At 47.1% G+C, this 12,815-nt stretch overlaps 2 protein-coding genes across 2 annotated transcripts in view; one reads left to right on the top strand and one right to left on the bottom strand.

The window, feature by feature from the left end:
- Positions 1–438: 438 nt before the first annotated feature.
- On the bottom strand, positions 439–3,963 carry LOC308060919 (UPF0688 protein C1orf174 homolog). Its single transcript, XM_080380227.1, has 3 exons — positions 3,594–3,963; positions 2,357–2,854; positions 439–1,609 (listed from the first exon to the last, which is right to left on the bottom strand). The coding sequence occupies exons 1-3, from the start codon at positions 3,831–3,833 to the stop codon at positions 1,499–1,501; spliced, it is 849 nt and encodes a 282-aa protein (XP_080236353.1). The 5' UTR covers positions 3,834–3,963; the 3' UTR covers positions 439–1,498.
- Positions 3,964–4,041: 78 nt separating this feature from the next.
- AJAP1 (adherens junctions associated protein 1) overlaps positions 4,042–12,815 on the top strand; it is a 156,622-nt gene continuing 147,848 nt past the window's right edge. Inside the window, exon 1 of the transcript XR_013926968.1 lies at positions 4,042–12,815. This exon is cut by the window's right edge and continues 101,086 nt beyond it. The gene's annotated coding sequence lies outside the window, so the exon portion shown is untranslated.

Genomic DNA, 12,815 nt, shown 5'->3' with positions numbered 1-12,815 from the left:
AATATACGTCATCGGTAACTAAGCTAGAATGCACCTGACACTCTTTTGACATTGGGGAAGGCATCACAGCTAACATTCTGATGACAAACACAATGTCATCTGTATGGCATGCTTCCTACAAACAAAATCACCATTTTGCACAGTGCTGAAATGAAAATGAATGTGTGTGAAGGCATATTTGCTACAAAGAGGCAGTAGCAAATATGGCATTTAAGGAAAGCTGGGAGAGCTACTTCAAGATGGAGTTGTGCTGAAAACCATGAATATGCTATTAAAAGATTAGATTTTTCTGTGTTACAGAATTAGAGTGAAAAGGAGCCAAAAAATACCATTGACAGAAACAGTGCATCAGCCGGAGTGGAAATGTGAATAAATTAACATGTCATGCATATACAATTTGTTTGGCTTACAACTTTTGAATGTTTAACAGGCTATAGCTGTAGAAATTAATATTTATTTAAACCATCTGCTGATAACATCTTTATATTTTTAGAAATGTAGAAGAAACTGTAACAATAAAGATCTGGAAGCTTATGGCATAATCACACTTTCAAAGAAGTATTATAAACACTGGGTGAGTTAACACTTCCTGAAATCTGAAGTTGCTCATTATTTTCTGAAAATGCAGGTCAAAATCACAAGTTTGGGGAACTGACCCACATCCTTAGCGCTCATTCATATACCGATCAAGTCCGACATGGGATTTCGTTCCTCCTTTATCACCACCAATGCATTTGTTTGCAAAATTCTTATTCCTAACCCTTGAAGTCAATTGAAAATACTGTGGTGGGCTGCATTACACAACCATTATAAAAAGCAATGCTGACACCTGGTCTGGTGGAAGAAGGGAGCAGTCAGCTTTACATGGTGGTCCTTCAGAGAACTGACATGCAATAAAAATGCACTCAACTTCCACGAATTAACAACACTGAACTCACGTAGACATCCATGCATTGTGTTTTGCTGGAAGAACTGCATTTTACACGTTTAATTGGTTCTGGTTTAGAAGTAAACAATGCAACACAACTTGCACAACAGAGGCCAGTGTCCCCCTTTGTACTGGGTGGTCAACTGGCCGTGTCACTATCTGGATGCTGCAATGGCAGACATCGCAGAATTAAAAGAAAAAGGCCCTTGTTCTAACATGTTTTTCTTGGCTGTTTTTAAAAAAGGACCAAGACCAAGTGTTCACCCCAGGTAGGGTCTCAAATTTATATATAAAAAAGCAATAAGAACTTATATTTTCCCTGTTCTTTTCCTAAGTATTTGAGGTAAAACAATAAATTACAATTTACTTCCAACTCACTGAAAATTCAGTCAAGTCTTTGCCTTGCCCCAGATAACCATGGGAGAATACTGTCTCTGCCAATTCCAGAAAAACAAACTCTACCAGTCCTCTCTCTCAGAAAAGCAAACTCAGACACCTTACATCAGGAACATAACCAACCATCATTACGTGGTTGCAAAGAAAAAGGTTTAATTTGATAACACTTTGTTGTTAGGCAACATCCTCTTCCTCTTCCTCCTCATCTTCCTTTGCAATGAAATGCAGTTTTCTGGATTCTCGCCTGCTCATCATTGTGCTTGGGAGCGCAACTGCTGGGAGATCCTTTAAGAAAAACATAAAATCATAAAGGAAAGTCTGTTGTGGCAAACAGCAGACCTCCTACCTCTCCAACACCTCACATACTTCAACATCCAAGACACAAGGCACCAACACACACCTCTTCACTTGGAAGTGGTGGCATAAACCCATAGCTATAGCAGAGGGACTTGGAGGGTATGGTGGTCAAGGAGAGGGCTGGCATTCCATCTGCAGGCTCAAGGATACAGAGAGGGTGAAGCGCTCCACAAACAAGTCCACACTACTTCCACTAAATACCATTCCTCATGAAACACCTAAAAGAAGGCAGCATCACTTGCCCAAAGTTACAGTGTACTAAAGGCAGACCTGGGGCTTGAATTTAAAGCTCTGGCCTTTGATCAATGTGAAAGCAGAGGTGGCCAGAAACCAGCTTCCTTGCCAAAGAGCTACAATAATTGCTACTAAGAAACAGTAAAAAAACTATTTTGACAGTAATGCTGTGTCTCCATAATATAGCCGTGTACGTCATACGGAATTGGACTACGTAATCTAAGTAAGAGAGGTTTTACATCTTAAATTAATTTGTCTGGGCAATTAATTTGATCTCTGATTGAGACAATTCTGTCTAGGGGCCAGGGATATGACTCCAGATGTCTACTGATACTGGTCAAGTTTGCCTACAATTTTGACGCTAGCCTAACTTTGAAGATGCAAGACTTCAGGGTAACAGACCCGAGCCTGTAAAGTGTGAAGAGACTGTCACCATCTTACCTGCAAAACCCCAACATCTCCAAAGATCCGGTCCACTGGCATTGGCTGGTTGCTGTCTTCATCCAAGAAAGCACTATTGTCCAGTTGTATTGGCTTCTTTGGGAGATCTGCATCCTCCAAGCTGGGCCCATCTGAAAGTACACTTTTACAGCTGCTTTCCTCTTCAGTGCAGGCATGATGACACAGATTTTCATCATCATCCATCTTTGATGGAGCACCGCTTGATTTCACTGAATGTGGCTTGAGAGAAACATTATGCTCCTTTTCCTGTTTCTCTTTGTTAGTCTCTGGAATACCTTCACCTGTTTTCTGCTGAGTTATATCACGATCTCCTGAATCTTTTGAATGTCCATCCCCATCACGTGTTTTCAGCGTTTCCCCCAATGCAGTGAGGCTTCCACTTCCACACTCAAGTCCTTCCAGTTCTGATTTTACTAGACTCTTCTCACATTTTTGCCTCTTTGAGGGTGGTCTGTCAGCTGCTTCATGTGAAGAACGCTGTTAGAAAAAAGGTAAGATCCTAAATAAGATTACTTGAAATAAAGAAAAATAAAATCACTGCATCTCTTTAGTTGCAAGGCTGCATGTGGAACTGAAGGGCTCCATCAAGTGAGCGGCACCTCGATCCAAAGCTATATTGTTAAAAATATAATTAGTAGTAAGTGCACATGAAAAGAAGAAAAGAGGAGCAGATAGCTTACACTAAACAGTCCATCACCAGTGGAAAGCTGCTTTTCAAAGCATAAACAAGCACTGTACATGTCTAACTGGCATTTTCGTATTTTCTTAGGGATGTGGTAGATGGCAATTCAAGCAGCAGACTGGTACGGCCAAGCATCCCGCCACTTGCTAGCGGCACACTAAGGGCCTACCGCCGGCCCTTCAGCAGTAACAAATCCGAAATCCAGCCTAGTAGCACACAAACCTGCCCCCGCACCGTATTCTGCACGCAGGTGTCTAACAAAGCGGTGGGAAAGCAGGAAAAGCAAAAAAACCGTATAAATTCACCAGGGAATTCCCTCACGGTGACGCTCAGTTTGTAGCGGTTAATAATCAGCCGCAACCCCCCTGCAGTGCCGCGGCCCGGTCCCCCGGCGCTCTCCCCCCAAGCCCGGCGCTCCCGTTCCCCCCGGCCCCCCGGCCCTCTCCCCCGAACGCTCTCCCCCCAGGCCAGGCGCTCCCGCTCCCCCCGGCCCTCTCCCCCGAACCCTCTCCCCGCAGGCCCCGGCTCTCTTACCAGGCTCGTTGTCCGCGGCCCTCGACGGGCCGCCGCTGGGGCTTCCCCCGTGGGCTCAGCAGAGGCGATTGCCAAGCGCCTGTTTTCCAGGGACCCCTTCACACAGCGCCCACGAGGCCGCTGCCGCCGTGGGAGAGCCGGGCCGCGGGTCTCCGTGTGGCTCCGGCCCACCGTGACCGCCCGCCGCGCCGAGCCGCCCGCCGCCATCTTGAGGAGAGCGCGGGAGCTCTCGATCGCCATCTTGTGGAGCCTCCCCGCCTGAGGAGCTGCCCGCCCTCGCCATCGCCCGGCTCCCCGGCAGCCGGCCGGCCGGGCGGCCCCCGGGCCAAAACGGCGGGCGAAGGGAGCCTTCGTCCCCGCTCGGTGCTGGGCCGGGCCGGGGCCGGGGCCGGGAGCCCGCCTCAGCCTGCCGCAAGCAGGGCGGCCCGCCCGGGCCCATCGCCCAGCTTTCACCCACCGGCAGCTTTACGTTAAAATAAGCTTTAGCAAAGTGAGAACAGAGGAGCTTGCCTCCAGATCTCCCTGATGGGCAGCTGCCTGGGGGAAAAACCCAAACAAATTCTGCCTGATCGTTCTATAGGTTATAAACGCTTCAGATCTTTTGCTTCCCATTGTGTCTTCCTTCTGGAGCGATGCTTGCTCCTGTTGTATGATGTGCGGTCTGGGAGTTATTATTCAGATATGCCTCTCAGTTCGTTTCCACAGCCCTCAGGGAACAAATTATGTCAGTAACTCAAATCCCTCTTTAACTTCAAGGACTCTGAAGATAACAAGATGAATTTCTGTGTAGCAAAGCACCCCGACACCTAGATTTAAGTATGTAATTATCTTCACTTATTTTATTGGGGGAGGCGAGGTAGCACACTTGCCCGTTTTGAGAAATTGAAGGTACTGCGTGCCCTGACGGTCTGCGCCGGAGGACGGACGGCAGCGTCCGCTGCAATGGAGCCCAGGGGCTCTATCCATCACATTAAACTACAGCTCTCTCTTCTGTTAATTCAGTGCTTTGAGGACGCTGTGGGGATTTTTATAATTCTGTCCGGCTGAGGGCACAGGAGCTTGTTTCTTTATAGCAGCCTTTAATGTTCTTGCTCATTGCAGAGCCATACCACAAGTCTCAGTGGTTTGAGGATATTACCTGTGCTTCTCAATCCAGCTTAGCTGATAAAACGCTTGTCCATTCATTCCGGCCTTAAAAAACATGAGCAACAATTTCTATCGCAGAAATAAGTGGCAAGAACGTACCTATGGGAATATTCAAGTAAGACATTTTTTCTCAAAAGCATAAAGTCTCACAGTTAAACTGCCGAGGTTTGGAGACATGCCGGATACGTTGCTCTGCAATTTCTCTTGGTGCTCAGGGGTCCTTCTGTGCTTTGTTCTTTGGCTGAGGTAATTCATATTCTCCTCAAAAAGCTTCTCAAGTTGCTCCACTCTCACAGTGTTGTTGCTTGCAGCCACAGAATACAGATGATTGTTTTTATTAGGCAGTGAAAACTTATACTCTCTCTCGTAAACAGAACAGGGCTAGAACTGGCTGAAGAACAGCATTTCTGCAGCTGGAAAACTTGGTGGTGGTTTTAATTTCCCCAATGAACTGAAAATAGTAAGAAGAATTTTGAAAATGTTAAGAAATACTTTTCACACGATATGTTTCTCATTCTTTATGCTGCTTTGTAAAATTGACGGGTGTTTGAGCAATGAGGGCAGGGGTCGCTGAGCCTGAAGCAGCTTTCTGTGCTCTGGTGACCCAGCACAGAAGTGAGCTCAGAGTCTGTGGCAGCACATGGAGCAGAAGATACACAACCACAAGCACCCGGGACTGTGTGGGGTGGTCTTGGACACTTTCAAGGACAAAGCAACTTAGGCAGATGAAGCCAGGGTGCCCTTGAAGAGCTCTTGTCAGTGCATTCTTCCCTATGACCATGTTATTTTGTGAGAAAGTGGTGACAATTTTGCAGATGCAGGTGTTGTTGCATTTTCTGAAATGTGGCTGATCCCTGTCTGAGAAAACAGCTCTCACATAGCGCAGAGAGCATTCCGGGAGAAGCAAGCAGGAGCACAGATCCCCTCTGAGAGCAGTCCACATCTCAGCAGCAGGCAGTGTCTCCTGAGTGACTTGAAAGGCTACACAGGGACTGCTAACAGCCAAGCAGCTCTTAAAGAGAATCAGAGCAGCACAAACTATTTACATTAAATCCACATTTCCACATAAAAGAGGACTTATTTTCAACAATATTAAGAAGTGGTTTTTATTAGAATCTGTTGTCTAAGCAGGCAGGCAAAAAAAAGAAAAAAAGATTTTGTGAGCTCCCTCATTTTTATGAAAGCTGGCTGGCGGGTATAAAGCAGCAGCTGATGAGCTTATTGAGCAGGAAGGGAGGTTCAGGCTGTGAAACTCGATGTGTAAATTAGCTTCTTGCAGCACTTGTCTCTGCGCCTGTCACTTGCACCAGTGTCCCTGTCTGTTATAATCCTCCCAGTTCATTTGGCTAAACATTAGTGACATGCCAGGGACAGCAGCCAAAAAAAATGTTGCCTGTAAACATACTGGCTGTTAAATGTTGAATGCGAGGTCTATCAAACTAAACCGTCATCCAGCAGGAGCAGTGGCTGGTCTTTTCCTGCTACAGGAAAGTTATTTTTAGTGAAGGTGGCTGAATTCTTCATTAGCAGCACCTGGAGAGAAAGTAGGAGGAGGATCCGCTTCCTAATAACTGGCGGCACAGGGAGCCTTGCTCCCTGCTAGACCATGCTGCAGCATCCTTCCTCCCCACCGCCTTTTCTGCCTCCCCAGCAGAGCAAGCACCAGCAGTATGAAGTAGTCTTTCACTCAAGATTTGAAGACACAGCTTTTTAGCTGTTGTTCTCCTCTCCTGTCAAACGATGTTGTCATGCCAACTTGCGTAATGACAGTGAAGTGCCAATTTTGGGCTCCCAGAGGCACTGTCTCCTGGATGAATTCCTGATAAGTTGGTATCCCAGATGGAACTAAAACATTCAACAATGCAACCCTCCGATGCAGCTGTCCTCAACACTGCTGTCTTGAGTACCTTTGCACCACTCAGACTGGATGAGACCTTCATTTTCATTACTGAGGAGTATTCACACTGGGAACTAGGGAGCCCTGACATAGAAATAACTGGGAATTTATGATACATAATGAAACTTTATGATTGCCATGTGAGAAATCTCTTTGAGTCTTATTTTGGACTTCTTGCCTAGTATCTTATCAAGAACCAAATGTGGAAAGGCAGTATCTGAAGAATTTAATTAACACAACTGAGCAGAGTACGTAGGCTTTGCAAGAAAGAGCAAAGAGAAAAACTACGAAATTCATTAAAGAAAAACCTTAAGGGACATCTGAGAAACGGAGACTACAGAGGATCCGTCTCAAGTTGGTGAGCTGTAATACTTGTCTGACTGAGGAGCTGCATGGCACTGACCTCCCTGGGGTGGGTACAGCTGGAGCTGTGGGACTTCTGCCCAAGTCCTGCTGCTGGCAAGCGGATCCTCCCTGCTGTTGGTGCCCCTACCCAGCTTTTGCAACCATCTCCAGCGTTTACATGGCAAATCCTTTTCAAAGCACTCTGCAAACACCGACCAATGAATTTGGAGTAACTGGTTTGCCAAGATTTCCTGCCCTTCCAAAGACTTTAATTGCTTTGAGCAGCATTGATTTTTAAAGCATTTCACAAAACCTAAGTACGTCTCTCCCAGCACAAAGCATCCTTCTGAGACCAAATCATTACCTTTGCTCCGGGAATCTGATTACATGGACTGTGGTGACTTAGCCTCACCGTTAAAAAGCAACAGCTTACAGAAAACTTTTCCTGACTCAATTAAATAGTTGCTTTAGCCGCAGTCATGCAAACAAGCATTCTCTTCCCGCCACTTTCCTCTTCTCCTTATCGTTTTGCTACAGAGATTATGGTTTCGTTTCCAAACTCAGCCAGCTTTACCTTTGCTCCCCGTTCAGCATCTCCCAGTAGCGCGCAAGCTCCCAGGTGCCCGGCTGAACTGGGCCCAGCGCCGGGGCGGGCAGGCCGCTCGGGGCAGCACCCGGCCTGAGCCGCCGCCAGACGCTGGGGGTCAGTGTTCCACCGGCGATGCGCCGCCCGCGGCCACGCGTGGGCACCGCGGCGAGGGGCAGCTCACGGGGCCGCGGACACCCCCCGTGGCTGCCCCGTTACCGTGGCACGGGCTCGCCGCCCCGTCGAGCCCTTGTGCCCTCCCGCGAGTGGCCCGGGGAGCGGCTTCTTTGCTGGGGAACCGCAGGGAGCTGGAGCCGTTGCGTTTGGCAGCCCTGAGAGTCTGCGATTCCCAGCGGGGAAGGATCTCAGGCAGCCAAGAGCTTCTGCCCGTTTCCTCCAGCCCACCCTGCCCTTTCTCTTCCCCGGCCTGTCCTGGCACTGCCACCCTGCCCAGCTGTCCGTGGGACAAGCTGGGAACATTGCATTCAGCAAGGCTGAACTCTGTCCAGCATTTGAACCCAGGGTGCACTCAGCATTATTTGCCTACTTAGATTACATAAAAAAAGAGATGCTCTTCCTCTGTCCTATGTGCCAGGGAACATCAGGCTTGCCTAGCCATAGCTAAATTCTCTACCAGTGACAGGTAGTGTTATACATTTTTTAAACGTTGCTTAGAGGAGATTAAAAACTCTTTGAGTAAATGCAGCTCTCTTCCATACACACCTGACAATGACAGAAGAGGCTGTTTTACACAAGGGTCATTAAAAATAAAACCGCAATGTTGATTTCAGCAGCTTAAATTACTTAAGCCAGTGTAATGGGATAAATATTTGATGGTAAAGTTTATTAAATTTCCACCACTATTATGTTGCTGCTAAAAATAGAAAGGATTCTTTAAAGCCTGCTTGGTGGTCTCCAAAGGGAGATGGTTGGAAACCTGTCTCAAAGCCCGCCTGCAGAGATTGCTTTTGGGATGGGAATGAATTATCTTCTTCCCTCTATTGTCTGCAGGTAATAGCAAATTCTTTCTGCTCCCATCAGAATTAGTCAGTCCCTGCTAGCAGCACAAAAATAGCACAGGCCAAGCCTGAAGCTGTTGGGAAAGAGTGATGCTCTGTTGAGGTATCCTCATTATACCTACCAAGGATTTATTCTGTTTCACAACTGCTCCCAAGCATGGGATAATCCTTGGGAGCAAGGCAGGAAAAAGTAGGGAGTGTGACTTCAGGGTGGCTGCTCTCAGCCATTTATTGGTTTCCAAGTCTTTCTACCCCTCAACACAGGCAAACCCCCAGGACTCTGTTCGTCTCCCCTCCCCAGCTTCTTCACGTCGCAGCACTCTGCTTGGACCACAGAAAGGAGCAGAAGCATCGTGGGACACTGCACAACAAGGAGCCACAGGAGATGCAAGATATGAACGCACGCACCCAATGTCTGACCTTACAAGGCGGCAGTAAGTGCTGCCTGAAGGTGACCAAGCCCAGCAGAGCCGTGCACAGATTGCCATTGGAAGGGACATGGGGCACCCGCTCCCTCCAAACCAGTGGCTGGGTGCAATGGGGCAGCTTGAAGTGAAGGTCATCTCTGTGGGCCCTCACAGCTGCAGTGGTCCTCAGCAAGCAATAGAGATAGGGAATCTAAAGAGGGACTGAAAATAGAAGATCACCAGGATATTTTAAAATTTTGATTTTACCAAATTTTACCTGATTTTGTCACATTAGCACATGCCTTTGAACCCAGCTTGATATGAGACTTACCTTGTAGCAGCACTGTGGCCCACATGACTGTCAGAGCTCCATCCTCAAGTGTTGCTCTGAATCAGTAGCACATGTCATGTCAGAATGCAGTGGCAAGTTTTGCAGTCCCAAGTCTATAAATATTCCTATTTGCCTTGGAAGTGATTACTACGCAGCAGCACTTTCCCTCTGTCATATAATTAACTCTTGCTCATTTTCTGTCACTTATCTTGTGATAATTCAATACATAAAATTTATAAACCCTCAACAATTTAATTCTTGGCTCCTAAGAGTCACCAATTGCTGGGCAGACAAGTGTTATACCTCCAAGGACAGAGCTGGCCTGAGTGGAGGCGCAGTCCTCACTGGTGATCACAATCTGAGATGGAGAAGGCGGCTGGGCCAGGTAGCACCTTCTTAGCAGAGCAAAAAGCTGTCAGCATTGTCCTGAAGAGGCATCTTTCCCCCTGGTATCTTACAGGAGTGGGAGTTTAAGCCACTCCAGGAATGTTATCACAGTTCAATTTAGAAAAGGTTAATTACAGTTGGAACACCCTAGAGCAGCACCATGCAACAGGCCACAGAGGTCAGTCTTTTGTCCCGTCTCACAAACTCATTCCAGAAAGGGAGCAAGCTTCATCCAGAAAGCACTTAGATTTCCCTCCCCCCACTCCATTACCAGTGCCAGAGGTTATATGTAAAGAGCTGTAACTGTACCTCAGAGAAGACCTTCTACCAGTGGGGATCTGCAGGCAGCATCTATCTCAAAAGAGCAGGAAAAAACAATCAGAGGAGACATGTTCTGTTCATGCAACAGCAAGCAATATTGTACCATTGGCAGGATTCATGCTAAGACAACTGCTCCAGTGTCCTAGAGTGCTGTGTGCTTATGCGTTCGTTCCAACTGGGGACTTCAGTGCAACAGGAGCGATTCAGTTATCAGCCCTATGAGGCTCCAGTAATGAAGCCAGACCTTCATTACAATCTGTTTAAGTATTTCCTACATGCAAGCATGCCTCCATCAAGAAATTGCTGCTGGATCTCCTGTGTACTGACTCTTTTGAAGCAGGTTTTCCAGGAGCAGCTCCCTTACACAATGCCACAGCGCTGTAGTAATCTTCCACCTCTTTGCAGGGTCGGCTGTGTGCCTTGCCATCCGTACCGCTTGCATGCTGTAAAGCAAGTGTAGTGTGACTGTCCAGACACTATCCCGGGGTGTGATAGCTGTACTTCAGAGACAGATTAATCATGTAAGTGGACAAAGACCTCAGCTGAGAACTCCTTCACAAGCAGTGAGTTTCTAGGGCTCTTTTCTGCATGCACTCATAGTGCTTAATACTTGAACAGAATCAGAATTAAATAAAACCTAGCAAGAAGGCTTAGAGCTTAAAAGAGTTCTAGTAAAACAAATGCTGTTGTACAGTTCGAAACTTGACTGGCACATTGTTCTGTCCCTCTCCTGCCTCTTTCCACCCCTGGCGTGGGTGTGTGAGGCAGTAAGGCAGACTGCTTACTGAGCTTGGGCATTGGTTGATCAAGCACACAGTGCTGAGCATCCAGCCAGGAGCTGAGCTGTCACTAGAAGGAATGTCTATTGCCAGGCCTTCACGGTGCTGGTGATGGCTCTGCTTTGGGGATGCCAACAAGGTCCGGGGCTGCCTGGTGCACAGCAGAGATGAAGCGGTCAGAGGGGCGGCTGTTGTAATTCCAGTCTTCTCAGATTCTAGTAAAAGTTTGTGCATTAGTTTCTTCTTAGCAAGTGTCTTGGGTCTTCTTCACTAAATAACCCTTGCTGGTTATCCTTTTCAACTAAAAATATCTGCTCCTCAGATGTCCATCGAGTGGCCAGAAGCTGTGGCTGGCATAATGGGGATGTTATTTTGACACTTTGATTTGATGTGAGGATACACGAATAGAAAGAATAGAAGAATAAATCTATATATTCCTTGCTGTCACTTCAACTAGAAAGCAGACCCAGCAGCTCTTGCTCTTTGGGGAATCTGAGATTATTTGGACAAAGGTTTCCCCATGAGTAGCACACTTGCAGGAACAAAGAAGTAGGGTTCACAGTATGAACAAGTGTCCTACGGCCAGTGTGATCAAAAGCAAGCCCCGAAACAGTGTGTAAACCAGGTTAGGTAGGAAAGATTTAACAATGATCAGGCTGTGAGAAGCGTATTCAGATAGTGGGTTCTGAGAGAATTTAAACAAGCATTGGCTCTGTCATTCCCAGAGACAACTAGTGCAGGCAGACAAACTGCTCCATCTGCGGACAGCAGCAATGTTTAAGGAGAAGCTACTACAATATGGGTGGCTGCGATTTTGTCATCCTGCTTAACGTGGAAAGAAACCAAGTTCCTAGGCAGTGCTTAGAAAGGCAGCTGGAAACTTACCATGGCCATCGGTCTCCACTGTCTTTATACACTTGCCAAGGCTTGCCATTGCTTCTCTATGTCCTGCAGAAAAACAGCCGCATCACCAAGGACTTCTGCTTTCATGGTTAACTCAGTGCATTTTGATGGCAGAAGTGTTTCAGGACAGATTTTAGGGTTAAAAGCAGAAAATGGTAGAGCTATGCTAACCTCCCCAGCTCTGGCCAGCTGGGAGCATCCCACCCTGCTTGGGGAGCATCCCGGAGGGAACAATGCTACCTTCCCAGGTAGCAGCACTGTTCAGTGGGCTGTGTGTACCGTCTCCCAGGTGCTAGCAGACTCTTCTCCACTAGCGTCAAAGGCAGCAAAACTGCTCTGAGCCTGGGTGGGAGCCCAGTTCTCTGCCACCCAGCATCCACATTAGGGTGATCCTCTCAGTAATGGATTTCTTACTGCAAATGAAATGAAATACAATGCCGCTCATTGCTCAGCATGCAGCAAAGCACCGATTTCTTCCCTCACAGCTCTCCAGAGGCAAGCTTCTCTGGCCAAGAGGCCCAAAGGCACATCGGTAGCTAACTCCTGCCCTTGGATCTTGCTATTCTCCAGGGAGTGCATTGTTTTTACCGTTGCATGACATTTCCACTGTGTTGTCAAGGTCAAGCTCTCTGCACTCAATGTGCACCTTCCCCAGCATTTGACCTGTGGCAACACTCTGTATTTGCAGCTTCATATTTCTTACCACTTTATGCTGTCAGTCACGCTTTTTTTCAGGAAACATGTGAATTCCTCAATTTTGTCTTTGCGTTCAGTAACCATGGAAGGAAAAACACCTTAAGAAGTGCCTAGGTTGCATCTTTGGGAAACAGAAATGTACAGGTGTGCACTTCCATAAATATTTCAGAAAGGAGTTTATTAGATTCTACTAACATGGCAACTGCTGCATTACAGATGCCTAAGAGTTTGGAAGGAAGCCAACCACCAGTTTCCCAAAGAATATTTTTATCGCCATTGCGCTGTGCTGAGCAGGGATTCTTCTCCTCAAAGCCTAGATAGCTGGTTGGGAGGAAGAGAGGGGCCGCCACAGACAAGTTGAAGCAATTCTTTCTTCTGTAGCTTAATCCTCTTCCCTCCCCCGAT

Source organism: Falco punctatus (genome assembly GCF_963210335.1).
Source record: "Falco punctatus genome assembly, chromosome: 3".
In the NCBI taxonomy this organism is placed as follows: domain Eukaryota; kingdom Metazoa; phylum Chordata; class Aves; order Falconiformes; family Falconidae; genus Falco; species Falco punctatus.
The sequence above is the reverse complement of the archived record's forward strand: the minus strand, read 5'-3'. Positions and strand labels throughout refer to the sequence as shown.

Bases quoted from the DNA above. Each gene is read 5' to 3' on its own strand.
- LOC308060919 (XM_080380227.1), bottom strand. From the start codon at position 3,833: ATGGCGATCGAGAGCTCCCGCGCTCTCCTCAAGATGGCGGCGGGCGGC. The intron at 2,855-3,593 runs GTAAGAGAGCCG...TTTTTCTAACAG, and splicing joins GGCCGCGGACAACGAGCCTG to CGTTCTTCACATGAAGCAGC. The intron at 1,610-2,356 runs GTAAGATGGTGA...TTTTTCTTAAAG, and splicing joins GAGATGTTGGGGTTTTGCAG to GATCTCCCAGCAGTTGCGCT.